The sequence below is a fragment of the Chiloscyllium punctatum genome, chromosome 41 (assembly GCF_047496795.1).
Source record: "Chiloscyllium punctatum isolate Juve2018m chromosome 41, sChiPun1.3, whole genome shotgun sequence".
Taxonomy (NCBI): Eukaryota; Metazoa; Chordata; class Chondrichthyes; order Orectolobiformes; family Hemiscylliidae; genus Chiloscyllium; species Chiloscyllium punctatum.
This window is the reverse complement of record NC_092779.1, coordinates 18855369-18876459: the sequence shown is the minus strand read 5'-3', so window position 1 is coordinate 18876459 and position 21091 is coordinate 18855369. Positions and strand designations below refer to the sequence as shown.

The 21091-nt window shown below is 44.8% G+C and overlaps 2 protein-coding genes across 2 annotated transcripts in view; one reads left to right on the top strand and one right to left on the bottom strand.

The window, feature by feature from the left end:
- Positions 1–7559, top strand: part of tert (telomerase reverse transcriptase) — a 62274-nt gene extending 54715 nt beyond the window's left edge. The window contains exons 16-17 of the mRNA XM_072560500.1: positions 1053–1166; positions 2417–7559. Coding sequence (XP_072416601.1) covers positions 1053–1156 — 104 coding nt within the window. The 3' untranslated portion in view covers positions 1157–1166; positions 2417–7559. The remainder of the gene's footprint in view (positions 1–1052; positions 1167–2416) is intronic.
- Positions 7560–8342: 783 nt separating this feature from the next.
- The window catches only part of LOC140464902 (sodium-dependent neutral amino acid transporter B(0)AT3-like), a 60974-nt gene continuing 48225 nt past the window's right edge, over positions 8343–21091 (bottom strand). The window contains exons 11-12 of the mRNA XM_072560499.1: positions 20481–20643; positions 8343–11803 (exon numbers count right to left, since the gene is read on the bottom strand). Of these exons, the coding sequence (XP_072416600.1) occupies positions 11618–11803; positions 20481–20643 (349 nt within the window). The 3' untranslated portion in view covers positions 8343–11617. The remainder of the gene's footprint in view (positions 11804–20480; positions 20644–21091) is intronic.

Here is a 21091-nt window from a genome sequence, read left to right as displayed (position 1 = left end):
AAGAGACAGCAGGTTTGACCTGACAGACACTGTGTCTCAGGTGAGGGGAGAGATTGAGAAGGTGAATCCTTCATGGTAGCCAGAGCGGGAAACGAACCCCCATACTGTTGGTGTCACTCTGTATCACAAACCAATTGTCTAACCGACTGAGCTAAACCAACCCACCACCCCAATGTGAAAAGGAAATCAAAAACATTAGAGGAGTAGTGAGAGGTAGGGTGGAGCCAGTTGCAGCCCTGCACATGAAAGCAGTGGTGTGACCAAGGTACAAAGTGAGGAGTTTGCATCCAGAGAAGTGGACATTATCGAAGAGGAGTTGTTGAGATATTGGATAGGCTAAAAATTGATATAAAGCGGATGTTGGAGACACGCTCGGTTATATCACGTTATATCACCAGTACAGGTGCCAAAGGAAGTAAAGATTCACATTGTGGAGTTAGGTTTGGGGAGGATTGGCGAATTGTAGATGCTACATCCTTGTTCAGGAAGGATTTTAAGGATAAGTCCTGCTCCTGGAGGTCACTTAGTTTAATGAAAGTGGTGGGGAGACTTTGAGCAACAATAATTCAGGACAGAATTAAAAGCCACGTGGATGAGTGTTGATGAATTTAAAGAATACCAGTGTGATTTTCTTTTAAAGGGGAATGATATTTAATTAATCCGATTGAGATTTCTGACCAGGCAAGAGGGAGGCTTAATGCGGATGATGTGGGTGAATTTTCGTAAGGGGTTGGTGAAGCTGCATGAATATCAGAATGTCCGAAAGGTTGAATTCTGTAGAAGGCAAGGAACAGCGTGAATATGAAGTTTCCCAGAGTAGAGGAACGTGCGCATTGGAGCGTGCGATTGAATATACAAGGACATTGTAAGGATTACCAGATGGCATAAAGCTTGGAAGAGTGAGCTGTTAGGAGATTAGTATTACGCTCCAGGCTAAGGTGAAATGGGCAGACAAATGGCAGATGCCATTTAGTCAAGGGTGTTGCAAAGTGCTGCATTTTGATGGGGGTTGGGACAGAAGCATATTTTAAATGTCTTGTTTTCACTTTAAGGCAGGGCTAAGTTGCAGCAAATTCTACCTCCCGACACAGTCCAGCTGCTGCAGTCTATAACCCACCCAGCTCTTCATCAAGATTTTGCAGCCATCTTGGATTGAAGCGAAACTGGTAAACAGCATCAGAATGTTCATTTGTCTCTAATCTGAGTGGTAAAGCCAGAGAGTACAGCAGCTTTAACCCTGCATGCCTGCAATAGCTCTTGGCAAAAGTTGTTCAATTAGTCACACTCCCTTGTTCCAGCTCTCACTTGCTCCCTCTGAGTGTTTATCCAATTTCCTTCTGAAACATTAATATTGTGTGCTTTTCAGGCGCATTCTAATTATTTAAATGTGATACAACTCTTCATACTTCTAGTTCTCTAACAAATGAAACAAACTCTGTGTTCACTATAGATAACTCCACCACTGCAAACATTGGATCATAATTTACTCTCTCATAACCTTTTGTCGTTTTAAACACCTCCTATTAAAATCTCCATAGACTTTTCTTTGCTTGAGAAAGGCAATATCTTAGCATCTTCTCCCTTCCCAAAACTTTGATATTTTTCTGAAAAGTGGTGCCCAGATTTGGACACAGCTGACACCTAATTTTTAAAAAAGTATTTTATAACATCCCTGCTGTTGACCTCAATATTTCTGTTTATTAAGTCAAGAATCCCATTTTTAAAAAGTTTATTACTTTCCATTTGTGATATGGCTGTCTCCTGGCAAGGTTGGTATTTGTTACCCACTCCTAATTATCCTTGAATGGAGTAGTTTGTTAGGTCATTTCAGAGAGTAGTTAAGAGTCTACCACATTGCTTTGGGCCTGGAGTCACGTATAGGCCAGACCAGGAGAGGATGGCAGATTTCCTTCCCTAAAGAGCATGAGTGAACCAGATGGGCTTTAATAACAATCAGTGGTAATGTCATAGTCGCCAACACTCATTTTTTATTCTTTTTTTGCTTCCCTATATTTCCCCAATACATTGCAACCACACTTTTTCATTTCCAATCCTCCCCTTCCTTGAGCCAATGTGCCTCTTGTTGTCACTGTATTGTAATCCATGTGGTGATTCATACCTCCAGCTGGCCAACGGGATTTAGCGTGCTCCATCTATTTAACGCCCATTGGCTCCTAATCCATCCTGCTCCATCCAGTGATTTTCCCTCCACTGTCTGATCCTGCTGATTTCTGACCCACTGTTTCTTCCCTTTGTATCTCCCAGTCCTCTGTGCATCTGATGTTCCTCTCCAATATGCTTTGTATTAGAAAGCAACAAAAATTGCTCGACTGACATGTTGCTGAAATGTTGATTCATGAAATACGCACTTACTTTTTCAATACTTCATACCCCTTTTTCTCATTCCCATTACTAGGAAGTACTGACATATGGAAATGCTGAAAGTGGAAGTACTGGAAGAAGTCAACCAAAAAATTGAACTGATATAACTAATATCTTGACAGTAACTTTAGCAGTTTATATGCTGTTATCTGGATTCCAAGGTCACCAGAAGAGACTCTCCCATCATCCGTATTTTAAAATTCGCATTGTACCCTTTGATTTTTGTTTTCCCTCATAACATTGGTAAGTGGTGATAGTTGCAGAAAAATATCAATATTACAAGCTTATCAGTAAAGAAAACTTGTAACCTACTTTTCTATTCATTCATAGAATTTGAGCATCACATTCCAAGCCAGCATTTATTGCCCAGCGTGCAGTTAAGTGTCAACCACATTACTATGTATCTGGGGTCACTTATAGACCAAATAAGGATTGCAGTTTCCTTCCCGAGAGGGCATTAATGAGCCAGATAGATTTTTCCTGAGAACTAGCTCACGATCATCATTAAACTCCTAATTGCAGATATTTATTGAATTCAAATTCCACCATCTACCTTGGCAGGACTTGAACCCAGGTCCCCAGAACATTACCAGCATCTCTGGGTTATCACTCCTACGATAATACCACTAGGCTGTTGCCTCCCCTCCTGTGGTTAGTTTGCTCACAGTCATTAGGGGTTAACTTCCATTTAGTCAGCCAAGGTTGAGCGGGCCAAATGGCTGGGTTTCAATAAATTGGCATCAGACAAAAAGCACATCTCATGGCATTACAGAGCAATGCCCTTTGGAATACATGTCAGCAGTTTGTAAAACCATTGCTGATGGATCTTCCACCACCTTCATTATTGAAGCATGGCAGCATGCCAGTGAATGCCAGGTTAGCTGATAACAAATACAGATACAGCCTGAACTCGTCTCTCTTATACAAGGCCTTAACCAATGGCACTTGAGTTGTTTATCTTTGTTTTGAATGTGCGTGAGGTGTGTTTACAGAGAGATTGCCCTCCTAGGCCACCATAGTATAGCTGAGTTACAGGGGCATGACCAGTAAATAGTGTGACCAATGTTTGCCATTGCCATCGGTTACGCACCCCCAGAGTCCAACGGAAGGAAGATAGAACTTTTTTAGGTAAATTTAGCACTGCTTTCTTTCCTTTTTGGAATATGGATGAGTTATTTTGGGAATAATCATAGCTCTGGGTTGAACCTCAGTTAATGATTTGGGTAACCTTTTCAATTGTGTCACAGTCTTTAAAGTCATCCACTGAGACATTGACATTTATTACTCGACAATGATAACAGTTACCAGTACGAAAGGTTAAGAGCGAAACAGTCACCGGCATAAACAGCAGTTGGTCGTTGATCAGTTTTGAAGATAAAGTTGAAGAATTGATAGCACTCTGTGTGAGAGAAAGTGCGGTGCTCCTGCATTTCAGCTGTAGAGTGAGAGTACCATGCACTTTGTGGGTGAAAATGTCACGACTACTGTCTTCAAACACTGGTGGAAATGTGTGACCTTTTCCAGTAATTGGTGGTCACAAAAGGTCACACAACTCTGTATGAGATATATAGTGAATGAGCACTACACTTTTGAAACTTTCCCACATCACATTAACCCAGAATTCTTTGTCAACTTCAACTGTGGGAAGTAAATTGTCATCGCTGGTGAAATTTGATTAGTTCCCACAATCAGGTTGTCTTCAAAGCCTTTTTCCGATGAAACAGACTTTACAGGTCTTGATAAATTTGATGTATTCTCATGAAACCAGAAATTAAATGGGATTGTGGCCATTGCTTTTTCTTGTAATTTCCATGTTATTGTACAGAAATAAAAATTGCTGGAAAAGCTCAGCAGGTCTGGCAGCATCTGTGGAGAGAAATCAGAGGTAACGTTTCGGGTCGAGTGACCCCAATTTCTCTCTGCTGTTGCTGCCAGACCAACTGAGCTTTTCCAACAGTTTCTATTTTTGTGTCTGATTTACAGCATCCACAGTTCTTTTGGTTTTTATACCATATTGATATCACCTGTAATGTTGGAAAATGTCCCATCATTCCCACAGGACGGAATTAACCAAAAATGAATAGCTCAATGGAGAAGGAGCTATTGGCAAGAGTGAGAGAGGTATGCAGTAAGGGAGGAAAGAAAAACAATTTGAAGTATTGAATTGAAGGTTCTATCATGGATGAATAATTTTACATGTTTATCACTTCATTTGACTCTTTGGGTTCACTTACATTTTGAAGTCAGTTTACCACCTGTATTTGTTTTACTCACTTGTGGGATGTGGGTGTTGCTGGCTGAGCCATTATTTATTGCCCTTCCCCTTGAGAAGGTGTTCATGAGCTACCTTCGTGAACTACTCAACACGTAATGTAGTCTGACCCACAATGACATGAGGGAGGGAATTCCAGGATTTTGACCAAGTGGCAGTGGGGGAATGGCGATATATTTCCAAGCCAGGTTGGTGAATGGCTTGGAGGGGAATCTGCAGGTGATGGTTTTCCCATGAACTGCTGCCTTCGTCTTTCTTGATGGAAGTGGTCAAGGGTTTGGAAGATGTTGTCTAAGGATCTTTGGTGAATTTCCTCCATGCATCTTGTAGCAGTGGAGGAGGTGGATGCTTGTGGATATGGTGCCAATCAAGCAGGCTGCTTTGTCCTGGATGATGTCAGGCTTTTTGAATGTTGTGGGAGCTGACCCCCATCCAGGCAAGTGGGCAGTATTCCATCATATACCTGACTTGTTCGTTGTAGGTGCTGGGCAGACTTTGGGCAGTGAGTTACTCATTGCAGGATTTCTTGTCTCTAATTGCAATTGTAGCCACTGAATGATATGGCTGATCCAGTTCAGTTTCTGGTCAGTGGTAATTCCTAGGGTGTTGATAATGGGGGATTCAGTGATGGTTACGCCGCTGAAGGGTCGGGTTCGTTTTGGCACTGCCCTTTTGGCGCCGATCATTTGGCAGAATAAAAAAAAAGTCTTGTTTGGTTAAAGAAGAGAGGATGACTAATGACCCAATGTAATTTTCTCAACTAGCAAGAGTTGATAGCCAAAGCTGTAATGACCCGCTGTAGATTCAAATCTCGTTTTGTAATCATTTTCTCATTTAACAATTGTTAATACTCATCTATGAGATGCCTTGATGCTTAAGCCCTTGCGTCTTCACATTGGAAAGCTGTAATACAATTTTCTTTCTATTTTCTTGTAAAGCCTATACCAGAAATGGCTAAAAACAAGAGAGACAAACCAAACTTTTCACACAATGGTTTGTTTGATAAATGTAGCAAATTGTGGAAATTCGTTTTAAGAATTAGATTTATTTCTTACAATGCAATAAAAACGAATTTCTTACGGGCTCTACAAGACTTTTCTTTTCTGAATTGTCGCCAAAACAGCTCAGCGCCAAAGTAATGAGCACCAAAATACTTCAGAGCCAAAATGGCGGGGCCAAATGATCAGCGATAAAAGGGCAGTGCCAAATAGTCCCATTCCGAATATCATGGGGTGAAAGACTGTTTCTCATTGGAAATGGTCATTTGAGTGGGATTTGTGTGGCACAAATGTTACTTACCACATTTCAGCCCAAGCTTGGACATTGTCCTGGTCTTTCTGCATTTGAATATGAACTGTTTCAGTACTTGAGGAGTCGCGAATTGTGCTGAACACTGCAGTCATCGGTGAATAGCCCCACTTCTGACCTTATGATGCAAGGAAGGTCATTGATGAAGCAGCTGAAGATGGTCAGGCCGAGACACTAACTTGAGGAACTCCTGTCCTCGAGCTGAGATGACTGACCTCCAACAACCACGATCATCTTCCTGTGTGCTGGGTATGGCTCCAACTAGCATAGAGTTTGCCCCTGATACCCATTGATTCCAGTTTTGCCAGGGCTCCTTAATACCACAATTGATCAAATGCAACCTTTTTGTCATGGGCCATCACTCTGACCTCATCTTAAGAATTCCGCTCTTTTGTCCATTTTTCAATCAAGGCTGTCATGAGGTCAAGAGCTGAGTGGCCCTGGTGGAACCCAAACTGGATGTCACTGAGCAGGTGCTGCTTGACAGCACTGTTGATGACACCTTCCATCACTTTACTGATATCGAGAGTAGACTGATGGGGTGGTAATTGGCTGGCTTGGATTTGTCCTGCTTTTTGTGTACAGGACATAACTGGGCAATTTTCCACATTATGGGGTAGATGCCAGTGTTGTAATTGTACTGAAACAGCACAACCAAGGGTGTGGCAAGTTCTGGAGCATATGTCTTCAGTACTGTTGCTGGAGTGTTGTCAGATTCCATAGCCTCTGCAGGGCCTCCAACCATTTATTGATATCACGTGGAGTGAATCAAATGGGCTGAAGACAGGCCCCTAAGATACTGGGTTGAGAGTGTGTTGCTGGAAAAGCACAGCAGGTGAGGCAGCATCCGAGGAGCAGGAAAATTGACATTTCGGGCTGGAGCCCTTCATCAGGAATGAGGCTGGGAGCCTTGGGTGTGAAGAGATAAAAGGGGAGGGGGGTGAGGCTGGGGAGATGGTAGCTGAATGTGCAGTAGGTGGCTGGAGGTGGGCGTAAAGGTAGCTGTGGTACTGGGGACCACTGGAACTACAGTTTGTGTCTAGTATGCTCCCGCAAACAGCTATGGTAATGTCAAGCTCACTATGTGCAGATGAATGCAATTTAAACAGATGTGAAGTTAACAGCTCCTGCCACAGAGTTCATAGGTATTTCTTTCATATGCCTGAAGGAGAGTGACATACCTCAGTTTTGGACCCACCCCAGTCACTTGTAGAGGATGCTGAGAGGGACAGGGCTATTGTCACCCTCATCAGAGAGAGTGTGGCCAGGGGGTGGAGCTTCTTCTCCCCAGCTTGGAGGAGAAACCAAGGAATAGTCCCCCTCTACACCTGGAAACAGGACATGATGCGGTACTATATCCTGAGCGATACATCAAAGCATGAGGAATCTGCCACCAAAGCACAGCGGAGAAAAACCACCGTCGAAGATCTTTCTGCCAAATTATAGTGAGGGTCTGTTGCCTTTCGGGATCCCCTCATCGCCTTAATTGGGAATGTAGAGTTTCCTTTCATGTTTCGCAAATGCCTTTTATTGTTGCAACTGGATTGAAGCTGTAATGAGGAATGTCAAAATTCCAGTGCATTTTCTGCTAAGTCTGTATGAGCTTGTTCGTAATTGTTATATTTACTTATAAATTATGAATAAAGTATATTTTTGAAATTTAAAAGAAAATGATCATGCCTGGGACAAAATTAAAAGAAAAATGAAATCCCTCTGGACCAGTGTAAGACCAAGCACCACTTGTGTGATCTTAAAGGAAAAGCCCATCGGAATCCTTTCGTTTGATTGCATTTTGCAGCTTCTATCATCTGGCAGGTGACTCTCTTTAATGTTTTACCCTGTTTGTTAAAAATAAGTTAATGGGTGCTGCTGACTGAGGTTACACTGGCAAATGGAACAAGAATAGCAGCCTGTATTGTTATAACCTGTCTTTTGTATTTTACTGAGCTGAAAATGTGTTGCTGGAAAAGTGCAGCAGGTCAGGCAGCATCCAAGGAACAGGAGAATCGACGTTTCGGGCATCAGCCCTTCTCCTGTTCCTTGGATGCTGCCTGACCTGCTGCGCTTTTCCAGCAACACATTTTCAGCTCTGATCTCCAATATCTGCAGTCCTCACTTTCTCCTCCCATTTGTTTGTAAATTGACCAATATCAAAAGGACTGCTTTTTTTTCCCCTCTTCATATGTTGAGTAATTACTATGAAGCCAGGAGTAGGAGTTTTCTTCACAGCTACCATTTGCATTCTGAATAATCCTGAAATACTTCAAACTCCAGACACCACTTTACAAAGAGAGCAATTTTCTCTTTAACATTGAAAACAGTAGGACCAACATATCCTTCTGAAAATATTAGCATGTTTAAAAAATTAAAACAATTAACATGAAATTAAAACTGTTTAATCATAATTCATTATGAGCACAATCTTATTAAAAACATACTTTAAAGCAAAGGAATAAATGTTAACTTGAATTGAACATTATTTAATCATGATTGATTTTAGGAGCATTAGATTAGATTACTTACAGTGTGGAAACAGGCCCTTCGGCCCAACAAGTCCACACCACCCCACCGAAGCGCAACCCACCCATACCCCTACATCTACCCCTTACCTAACACTATGGGCAATTTAGCATGGCCAATTCACCTGACCTGCACATCTTTGGACTGTGGGAGGAAACCGGAGAATGTGCAAACTCCACACAGTCAGTCACCTGAGATGGGAATTGAACCCGGGTCTCTGGTGCTGTGAGGCAGCAGTACTAACCACTGTGCCGCCAGTGAGATATATGAATCTATCCATATTGACATTCCAAAGCACTATGACAAAGCTAAAACTGAATTACTGGAACTTCTCCAAAATTAAACACTGACATATTTTGAGCTGAAGGCTAAGGGTGAAATAATGAACTGAGGTGACACAAGTTTATTAGTGGGGGTGGGATTAGTCTTAGAAATTAGAACCAGGACTTTCAGGAATGGAATCAGGAAATATATCTCCATACTGTGTAAAAGATGTGAACTCTCCTACAAACAGATGGTTGCTAAATCAATTATTGAATTTAAAGTTATGATTGTTTGATCTCTGTTAAGCAAAGGTATTTAGGGATATGGAATCACAGATCGATTATGAGCTTACTGAATGGAAGAATAGGCCTGAATGGAATGCTTGCAATCCTTTAAGAGGTTTGGAAAGATAGGTTTAAACCAAGGTGAACAAAAATGAGTAAAATCCAACTTATGATTGTACAAAGTGAAGAGAAATCAAGGGTAACTCGAACCTAATCTGAGAGGTGGGAGACTGCCATCATTACATTGGCTGCTTGATGTAACCTGACGTTAGTGTCAATGCAGCGCATTGTTATATCCCAATCTGTTCGTTCTAACTTTTCATTCTATAACTGACATTTGATATTAATTTTCTAAATGTTTATCAGAACAGACTGGGATTCTGCAAAAGGTTCATGATTCAGTTGCTCCCCCTCCCCCACTTGGGGGGACACTCCCTTGAGGAGAGGAGGAATCCACACAGATCAGGATCAGCCATGATTGGTCACAGCCGACCAAAACTGAGAGGGAGTTGAATCCTATAGTCTCACAACAGGTACAGAAAAAAACAGCCACTAAAAAGAGAGGTAATATGCAGGGAAAAACAAGGGGGTGCAGTCATTAAGGCAAACTTTACAGCCCTGTGGAGAAAGTGAGGACTGCTGATGCTGGAGATCAGAGTCAAAAAGTGGGGTGCTGGAGAAGCACTGCAGGTCAGGCAGCATCTGCAGAGCGGGAGGATCGACATTTTGAGCTTAAGCTTCTTCATCAGGCATCAGGTGGGCACAGCTATCCTGAGATCCAAATACTCTGAGTGAACTTTTCCACCTTTCACTCTCTCTCCCCATTTTTAACCCAATATTTTGCCTCCACTACTATAACCTTTTGTCTTGTTTATCACGTTTAACTGCCAGCTTAGGGGGAAAGGGGGATTTTGAGGTAAGTCCAGGTAGTTAATGGTTTTAAGCGTTTGTATCATTACAGTCCTTAGAATTTTGTAAAGGATATTTTGTTAGTAATAAATAGTTATTGCAGTTTTACATAAGACAGTATCACAAGGCTTTGCATGAGGTCCACTGAAGATGTTACCTAGTAAGGTAACAAAATGTCTGGAAATGAACCTTTCAGCTCAGCGAGGAAACCTACATCCAGTGTCAGAAGTCTTTATGATAAGTAAAGCTCAGGGGCAGCAAATTGAGGGACAGGTCAACTGGAAGATCTTATTGCAATAACTTCACAAAACTTTCATCACGTGTTATGGTCCTGTGGTTCTCCATTTGGTGGTTGTCATGGTGTTGATTCATGACAAGGGGGCCCTTGTCTGTGATATGGAACAGTTTGACATCAAATGTGACACAGGAACTACTGTCTGGAAAGTAGAAACTTCTGGCACTGAGTTTTTTGATGTATGAAATGGCCACGGATATGGAAGTATCTAAGCCAGCTTGGGACTAACAGAAATCTTTGTTGATACACTGAAGGGACAAAATAGAAAGGATGTGTCAAAAGCTGCAGGAGGTATAGGGTTAGCAATCCCAACAAAAACGCAAGTGGCAGAGCAACTAGAGTCCAAGTGAAGCAATGGAACTGAGGTTGGTAGTGTGAGGGAACAGATAGAGTTGAGTCACGACGATAAGGAAATTAGGAAGCTATAATGGGAGGCTTAGGAAAGAAGAGAAGAAAGAACACACCATAGAAAGCATTCCATCTAGTTGCATCACAGCTTGGTAAGGCAACTGCTCCACCCAAGACCACAAGAAACTACAGAGAGTTGTGAATGCAATCCAGTCCATCACAAAAACTAGCCTTCCATCCATTGATCCCATCTGCACTTCCTGTTGCCTTGGGAAGGCAGCCAACATACTCAAAGACCCTTCCCAGCCTGGGTGTATTCTCTTCCACCCTCTTCCATCAGGCAGAATGTAAACAAGGTTCGAACACAAATCATCAGATTCAAGAAAAGCATCTTCCCCATTATTATTAGACTTTTGATTGGACCTCTCATTTATTGGAGTTGATCTTTCTCTGCACCTTCTCTGTAGCTGTAACACTATATTCTGCATTCTGTTCTGTAACCCTGATGTACTTAAGTGAGGTAGGCTTTGTCTGGTTAGTACACAAAACTTTTTGCTGTATCTCGGTACATGTGATAATAATAAATCAAATTTTAAAAAAAGTAACAGCACTAAGAAAAATGGAGCGGGAGGTTGAAGCCAGAGAGAAAGAGGAAGAAGTTAAAGCGAGCAGAGATTAGCCTCAAAGCTATGGCAAGGACAAACATAGAGGATCCTGGATGGAAGCTCAATTTTGTGCCAAGAAAATGTTCAAAGTAGTCCAGACACTGCAAGATTTGAGGATAAAAATGTGGAAGTGTTCTTCCTATCTCTGTAGAAAGTAGTGATCTAGATGGAGTTCCCTCAAGACTTTTAGACTTTGCCTCTAGAGCAAAGTTAATGGAAAAGGACAAGCTGTGATTGCATCTTTGTCAGGGGAGTACACAAGAGTTTATGAGAGTGTTGAATAGTGTTTATTACTTAGCAGGAATGTACCTTCTCAATTGTATAAAGGAGCATAAATGCAAATTGTAGCTTCCACAGACACGCAAATCTCTTATAGTTGAAAAGCAAGATTGTCAAAGGGATTCTGTGTTCTTTGCTTGTGCCTCCTGAGTTTAAATCTGATGAGGTGATAAAGTGCAGTGAGTGGAATAAATATAGAGGACAGTATGACCAAGAAAGCACAGATAAATTCCACCCAACCCGTGTATTCCTTTTCTTCCTTCTTTGGGAACTCCACCTGTTGGTTTAACATAAATAATTAGAAAAGCGTTCATGTATTTTTGAAAACCTTACTTTGTCAGAAACAGCAAGCTAATTGAGCTATCATGCCAACTCCCCTTGTTAACCTTGGCCATTCTTTCTTTTAAGCTCAATGCCCTGACCCTTCCTCATGTCCCTCAATTCCTTCGCACATTTCAAATCTCGGTTATTTGCATCTACAGCCTTCCCACTCAGTATAGAATCACAGAAGGTAACTGCAATAAAAAAAGGCCATTGACCCATCATATCTGTCCTCCCTCTCTGCAAAAGAGCAGCTCGCCCCATTCTCATTCCCCTCATCCTGCCAATTTATTCTCGAGTCCTCATCTGAAGATTCGTTTTTCTTTAGAATTTGTTTTATCACTGGTGTAGTTGGAATTTTAATCATGACCCCTTACCCCTCTAGTGCCAGTAAGAATTATTCACCATTTGCGTGCTAATCCCCTACTTATTTTAGACACCACAATCAGACTCCACTGAGGTCAAAGTACAATAACCAAGATTAAAAACTGAGGTTACTCCATCTTGTCATTAACTATCTCTGATTTCTTTCCAAATAAAGGTCAAATTGCCATCATCTTTCCAGACCTCAGGGCTGCTGTCTCATTAGAGAGAGACGACTGGTGGCAGTTCAACCGGGGGGGGGGGGGCGGTCACCATGCCTCAGGTGATGGAGGGGTTGAGGAGAATTCTTCATGGTAACCTCAGCTGGTTTAGGAATTGAACACGAGCCATTGTTCTCACTTTGCTTCACAAAATGACCATATATTCTCTGAAGCTAGGATTTCTCCTTTTTAGATCACTTACATTATCTTCAATCAGATCAGAACTCGATGCGTACAGTCTTTCCACTGTTGTGTTCTTAAGAACGGGGGATCTTGATCTGATCGGCATTCTAATTAATTAGGAACAGTCAAGGACTCACTTAGAATCATAGAATCCGTATAGTTTAGAAGCAAGCCATTTGGCCCATCAAGTCCACACAGGCCCTCAAGGGAGCATCACACTTAGACCCAACTCTGTCCCCTATCCCTGGAACCCTGCATTTCCTATGGCTACCCTACCTAACCTGCAATTCAGCATGACCAATCCACCCAACCTATGCATCTTTGGACTGTGGGAGGAAACCCACACAGACACGAGGAGATTATGCAAACTGTACGTAGAATCGAACCTGGATCCCTTCAGCTTATGGGGCAGCAGTGCTAACCCCCCACTGGGAGAAAGTGAGGACTGCAGATGCTGGGGATCAGAGCTTAAAATTGTGTTGCTGGAAAAGCGCAGCAGGTCAGGCAGCATCAAAGGAGAAGGAGAATCGACGTTTCGGGCATAAGCCCTTCTTCAGGAATGAGGAGGGTGTGTCAAGCAGGCCAAGATAAAAGGTAGGGAGGAGGGACTTGGGGGAGGGGCGTTGGGAATGCGATAGGTGGAAGGAGGTTAAGGTGAAGGTAATAGGCCGGAGAGGGAGTGGGGGCGGAGAGGTCAGGAAGAAAATTGCAGGTCAAGAAGGCGGTGCTGAGTCTGAGGGTTGGGACTGAGAAAAGGTGGGGGGAGGGGAAATGAGGAAGCTGGAGAAATCTGTATTCATCCCTTGTGGTTGGAGGGTTCCTAGACAGAAGATGAGTCGCTCTTTCTCCAGGCGTCGTGTTGCTATGGTCTGGCGATGGAGGAGGCCAAGGACCTGCATGTCCTTGGTGGAGTGGGAGGGGGAATTAAAGTGTTCAGCCATGGAGCAGTTGGGTTGGTTGGTCCGGGTGTCCCAGAGGTTCTCTGAAACGATCCGCAAGTAGGCGGCCTGTCTCCCCAATATATAGGAGGCCTCATCGGGTGCAGCGGATGCAGTAAATGATGTGTGTAGAGGTGCAGGTGAATTTCTGATGGATATTTAAGGATCCCTTGGGTCCTTGGAGGGAAGTGAGGGGAGAGGTGTGGGTGCAAGTTTTGCATTTTTTTGCAGTTGCAGGGGAAGGTGCTGGGAGTGGAGGTTGGGTTGGTGGGGGGTGTGGATCTGACAAGGGAGTCGCGGAGGGAGTGGTCTTTCCGAAACGCTGATAGGGATAGGGAGGGAAATATATCCTTGGTGGTGGGGTCCGTTTGGAGGTGGCGGAAATGACGAAAGATGATCCGATGTATCTGGAGGTTGGTGGGGTGGTAGGTGAGGACTAGTGGGGTTCTGTCCTGGTGGCGATTAGAGGGGTGGGGTTCAATGGCGGAGGGGCGGAAAGTGGAGAAGATGCGGTGAAGAGCATCGTCAACCACGTCTGAGGGGAAATTGCGGTCTTTGAAGAAGGAGGCCATCTGGATTGTTCGGTATTGGAATTGGTCCTCCTGGGAGCAGATGTGGCGAAGGCGAAGGAATTGGGAAAAAGGATGGCATTTTTACAGGGGGCAGGGTGGGAAGAGGTGTAATCTAGGTAGCTGTGGGAGTCAGTTGGTTTATAGTATATATCCGTGTTGAGTCGGTCGTCCAAGATAGAGATGGAGAGGTCTAGGAAGGGGAGGGAGGAGTCTGAGACGGTCCAGGTAAATTTGAGGTCAGGGTGGAAGATGTTAGTAAAGTGGATGAACTGTTCAACCTCCTCGTGGGATCACAAGGTAGCGCCGATACAGTCATCAATGTAGCAGAGGAAAAGGTGGGGGGTGGTGCCAGTGTAGCTGCGGAAGATGGACTGTTCCACATATCCAACAAAGAGGCAGGCATAGCTGGGGCCCATGCAGGTGCCCATGGCTACTCCTTTGGTTTGGAGGAAGTGGGAGGATTGGAAGGAGAAGTTGTTAAGAGTGAGGACCAGTTCAGTCAGTCGAAGGAGAGTGTCAGTGGAAGGGTACTGGTTGGTACGGCAGGAAAGGAAGAAGCAGAGGGCTTTAAGGCCTTCGTGAGGGGGATGGAGGTGTATAGGGACTGGATGTCCATGGTGAAGATAAGGCGTTGGGGGCCGGGGAAGCGAAAATCATGGAGGAGGTGGAGGGCGTGAGTGGTGTCCCGAACGTACGTAGGGAGTTCTTGGATTAAGGGGACAGGACTGTGTCGAGGTATGCAGAGATGAGTTCGGTGGGCCAGGAGCAGGCTGAGACAATGGGTCGGCCGGGGCAGTCAGGTTTGTGGATTTTGGGCAGGAGGTAGAAATGGGCGGTAGGGGGTTGTGGGACTATGAGGTTGGAGGCGGTGGATGGGAGATCCCCTGAGGTGATGAGGTTATGGATGGTTTTGGAGATGATGGTTTGGTGGTGGGAGGTTGGGTCATGGTCAAGGGGGCAGTAGGAGGAGGTGTCCGCGAGCTGGCGTTTAGCCTCAGCGGTGTAAAGATGGGTGCGCCAAACTACCACCGCGCCGCCCTTGTCTGCCGGTTTGATAGTGAGGTTGGGGTTGGAACAGAGGGAGTGGAGGGCTGCACGTTCTGAGGGTGAGAGGTTGGAGTGGGTGAGAGGGGTGGAGAGGTTGAGGCGGTCAATGTCACGGCGGCAGTTGGCTATGAAGAGATCGAGGGCAGGTAAGAGGCCAGCACGGGCTGTCCAGGTGGATGTGGTGTGTTGGAGGCAGGAGAAGGGCTCGTCAGAGGGTGGGCAAGAGTCCTGGTTAGAGAAGTAGGCGCGGAGGCGAAGGTGGCGGAAGAATTGTTCGACGTCTCGCCGTGTGTTGAATTCGTTAATCTGGGAGCATAGGTGGATGAAGGTGAGGCCTCTGCTGAGGATTGATCTTTCATCCTCAGAGAGGGGGAGGTCTGGAGAGATGGTGAAATCACGGCAGGGCTGGGAGCTAGGACCTAGGACTTGGTGTGGGGCTGGAGCAGGGAGTGGGGGCGGGGTTAGGTGTGAGGAACCAGTACCCTTCTACTGACACTCTCCTTCAACTGACTGAACTGGTCCTCACTCTTAACAACTTCTCCTTCCAATCCTCCCACTTCCTCCAAACCAAAGGAGTAGCCATGGGCACCTGCATGGGCCCCAGCTATGCCTGCCTCTTCGTTGGTTATGTGGAACAGTCCATCTTCCGCAACTACACTGGCACCACCCCCCACCTTTTCCTCCGCTACATTGATGACTGTATCGGCGCTACCTCGTGATCCCATGAGGAGGTTGAACAGTTCATCCACCTTCCAGCCCGACCTCAAATTTACCTGGACCGTCTCAGATTCCTCCTTCCCCTTCCTAGACCTCTCCATCTCTATCTCAGACGATCGAGATGTATACTATATACAATAAACCGACCAACTCCCACAGCTATCTAGATTACACCTCTTCCCACCCTGCCCCCTGTAAAAATGCCATCCCATATTCCCAATTCCTTCGCCTTTGCTGCATCTGCTCCCAGGAGAACCAATTCCAATACCGAACAACCCAGATGGCCTCCTTTCTCATAGACCACAATTTCCCCTCAGACGTGGTTGACGATGCTCTCCACCACATCTTCTCCACTTCCCGCTCCTCCGCCCTTGAACCCCGCCCCTCTAATCGCCACCAGGACAGAACCCCACTAGTCCTCACCTACCACCCCACCAACCTCCAGATACATCGGATCATCCTTCGTCATTTCCACCACCTCCAAACGGACCCCACCACCAAGGATATATTTCCCTCCCCACCCCTATCAGCGTTCCGGAAAGACCACTCCCTCCGCGACTCCCTTGTCAGATCCACACCCCCCACCAACCCAACCTCCACTCCTGGCACCTTCCCCTGCAACTGCAAAAAATGCAAAACTTGCGCCCACACCTCCCCCCTCACTTCCCTCCAAGGCCCCAAGGGATCCTTCAATATCCATCAGAAATTCACCTGCACCTCTACACACATCATTTACTGCATCCGCTGCACCCGATGAGGCCTCCTATATATTGGGGAGACAGGCCGCCTACTTGCGGATCGTTTCAGAGAACCTCTGGGATACCCGGACCAACCAACCCAACTGCTCCATGGCTGAACACTTTAATTCCCCCTCCCACTCCACCAAGGACATGCAGGTCCTTGGCCTCCTCCATCGCCAGACCATGGCAACACGACGGTTGGAGGAAGAGCGACTCATCTTCCGCCTAGGAACCCTCCAACCACAAGGGATGAATACAGATTTCTCCAGCTTCCTCATTTCCCCTCCCCCCACCTTTTCTCAGTCCCAAACCTCAGACTCAGCACCACCTTCTTGACCTGCAATTTTCTTCCCGTCCTCTCCGCCCCCACCACCCCTCTGGCCTATCACCCTCACCTTGACCTCCTTCCACCTATCGCATTCCCAACGCCCCTCCCCCAAGTCCCTCCTCCCTACCTTTTATCTTAGCCTGCTTGGCACACCCTCCTCATTCCTGAAGAAGGGCTTATGCCCGAAACGTCGATTCTCCTTCTCCTTTGATGCTGCCCGACCTGCTGCGCTTATCCAGCAACACATTTTTAAGCTCTAACCCCCCACTGTGCCACCAAGCTGCCCACTTGGAGCAAAGATGCTCCACTATCAGGACAGCCCACCTCCAACCCCTACTGCCCACCCTCTCCCCAAAAATGGCAAGTCATCAGGAACAGGGAGGTGGCTTCCTGGGAGTAGGCTTCAAGCCACATGAATACAAAGACCACAGTCTGGCCTTCAGCATTCCTGTGGAAGAGATGCCTGTCAATATTGTGTTACTAATGGATGTGCCTCTTCTGAATTTTCAATTCTGAGACAAGTCTCCATTTTTGAATGCTTGCCTTTCTGCCTTACCAGTGCATTCTCTTTCTCTCTCTCTCTCACTCTCTCTCCGCTGTCATCTGGCCATGACCACAGTCCCTCCCTCTCTCAGCCCTCGATCTTCGAACCTGCTTGTTGTTTGTAACAGGACAATGGCCCAAATGGCCACCTCCCAGGAGAACCCCTGATTCACACAGGACTGGGATCTACAATTGCCCTAATTTGTGAAAATTTTCAGACACTTCCCCCTCATTACTACTGCAGGCATTGACCTGTTTTTCAGTTCAGTGGCTCACTTAATGTAACCTACGATCTCATTAAACTTGTTGAATCAGCAATCTGACGTTTCCCTACACAACGACTTGAAGTCTTAATCCATTTGTTGTCTTTCCCCTCTTTCTGTCCTTCCCCATGTCCTTAATGATGGCAGACCCTTCAATCACCTCCGAGGGACCTGCCAGAACTTGAGACCCTGACCCCATCCCATTTGGATTACTACATTCAATTCTAGTCTCTCTGCTATGGGAAGGATGCTGTTAAACGTCAAGGGTTCAGAAAAGATTGACAAGGGTATTGGCAGGATTGGAGGGTTTGAGCTATAGGGATAGGATGATTCGGCTGGGGTTATTTTCTCTGGAGTTTCGGAGGCTGAGGGGGTGACCTTATAAAGGTTTATAAAATCACGATTTAGAGATGCCGGCGTTGGACTGGGGTGTACAAAGTTAAAAATCACACAACACCAGGTTATACTTCAACAGGTTTAATTGGAAGCACTAGCTTTCAGAACACGGCTCCTTCATCAGGTGGTTGTGCATAGCTCGGGTGAACAGCAAAAGTCTTTTCCCCAGGGTCAGGGAGTCCAAAACTAGATGGTGTTGGTTTAAAGTGAGAGGGGAAAGTTTTAAAAGGGACCTAAGGGACAACTTTTTCATGCAGAGGGTGGTGCGTGAATGGAATGAACTGCCAGAGGAAGTGGTGGAGGCTGGTACAATTACAGCATTTAAAAGTCACCTGGATGGGTATATCAATAGGAAGGGTTTAGAGAGATATGGGCCATGTGCTGGTAAATGGGACATTTTCCCAATATTGCATATAAGCATTAGTTGCTATTATGTATTATTTTCACAGTTCAATGCATGGTCTGTGTCATACTGCCTGCAAGGATGAGGGAGGTTGATAGATTTATAGATTTCTTTGACAAGGGAATGATGTCTGTCTATCAAGGAAAACTGTGGACATTAGGATAAACAACCAGGCAGAAGGATTCATTGAATGGCTTTTTCAAAGAGCTAGTATAGTCACTATGGGCAGAATGGACCTCCTTCCCTGCTTTAAGATCCACTGACTGTGCTGAATTTGATCTGAGCAATCTGCATACCTGCAGAACATGGAAAAAACTTTGTTTGTTAAAACAAGGAGTCTCAAGTCTCACCAATACAAATGATTGCTGATCCTGAAATGCTAATTCAGAAGCCTTTGGTATAGACCCAGGACAACAATTTGAGGATGTTAGGAAGGGAAAGGAGGTTAAACATGAGCTGGTCATTGAAGATAATGGTTTTGGTTTGGGTTTGAGGAACAGGATGTTAATCGGTGTCTTGCAAAGAGAAGGGTTGACAGTTGAACCCTAGCACCACTAACAATGTGGGCTGAAATCAGGAAGGTGAGTGAACAGAGGTTTAGTGGGAAGGGGTTTGAAGTAGCAGGAAGAATTTCCAATGTAAGAAGTAAGCTTTGAAAGGGTAAGTGAGAGAGAATCTGCAGGGTCCTAATAAAACTGGAAAGGATGTGACAGGTGGGGATAGGTCTCAGTTTTAGAGAAAAATATTCATAAATTGTTCCCAAATATTGCTAACCATCACCATTTGATCAGGAGTGTGAAAATATACATTAGACTATCGACAAAGCGAGCTGACCCAACATTACCCCGATGTAAATTCCAATTGCTTCTTTGAAATCATTGTCATTATATCACCCAAAGTATCATGGATTGGAATGCTGGAATATGTTTGTTTTTGTTTACAGAAGTGCAGCTTCCAAATCGACCTGTGAGGAGCACAAGGGCAGCAGTTGCATGGCAATACCATCACCTGCAAGTTCCCCTCCAAGCTACTCACCATCCCTATCCTTCAATGTTCCTGGGTCAGAACGCTGGAAGTCCTGTTCATGACTGCATTATGGGTGTACCTTCCCACCATGCACTGCGGCAGTTCCAGAAAATGGCTCACCACCACTTTTTGAAGGGACGATTAGGGATGATTCACCAGCCTTGCCCACGTCCCCATGAACAAACTTAAAATAATAACTGAACCTACACGAGTCATAGCTGTACAGCACGGAAATAGACCCATCAGTTCAACCCATTCATGCTGACCAGATATCCTAAATTAATCTAGTCCCAATTGCCAGCACTTGACCCATATCCCTCTAAACCATTCCTATTCATAAAACTATCCAGATGCCTTTTAATATTGTAATTGTACCAGCCTCCACCACTTCCTCTGGCAGGTCATTCCATACATGCACCACAGTCTGCATGGAAAAGTTACCCTTTAGGTCCCTTTTAAGTCTTTCTCCTCTGACCCTAAATCTGTGCCTTCTAGTTCTGGACTCTCTCAGCCGAGGGAAAAGACCTTGTTTATTCACCCTGTCCATTCCATCTCATGATCTTATAAACCTCTACAAGGTCACCCCTCAACCTTAGATGCTCCAGGGAAAACAGCCCCAATCAATTCAGCCTCTCCCTATAGCTCAAACCCTCCAACCCTGGCAACACCCTTGTAAATCTTTTCTGAACCCTTTTAATAACATCCTTCTGAGAGGAGGCAGACCAGAATTGAACATAGTATTCCAAAAGTGGCCTCACCAACGTCCTGTACAGCCGCAACATGGCATCCTAACTCTTATACTCAATGCACTGATCAATAAAGACAAGTAGAAAGTTTTCTTGGAGATATTAAATAAAATACTCAGGCTGTATTTCAAGATGCAAGGTACGTACGTAATTCGGATCCCAGGCCTCATACGACAGGTGAGATTGAACTTCAATTGCAACAAAGGCCACAAAGACTGAAAGCAACAGTAAAGGGCTGATAAACCTCCAGGTCACTTGCCAGTAAAAGTTTGGTCGTCGACCAGTCATAAATTCCAAATCATCACAGAATCTGAGAAGAGAGAGGGTTTAATTTTCCTGACATGTTTGGTATAATTTCAAATAAATGGCTTATTCTGTTCTCTCTTTGTACATTTGATAATCCAACGTACCCAATTGAGTGAGAAACAGTGTTTGTTTGCAATTATCTGCATGGTGAGGAATAACCCACATTACCAACATCGATTGATTTAGTTTCAGGAGAGAAAGGACACAACAATGTAAGCAACAGGAGGAGGAGTAGACCATCCGGCCTGTAGAAATTCTTCTGTCATTCAATATCATCATGGCTGACTTCACCTCTAATTTCTTGCTTACTCCCAGTATGTTTTGATTCTCTGAGAGATTGAAACTCTGTCTGTCTCAACCTCTTCAATATACTCAATGGTGGAGAATTCCAAAGATGCACACTTTGAGTGAATTCATTTCTCTTCATCTCGGTTCTAAATGATTAACCCCTT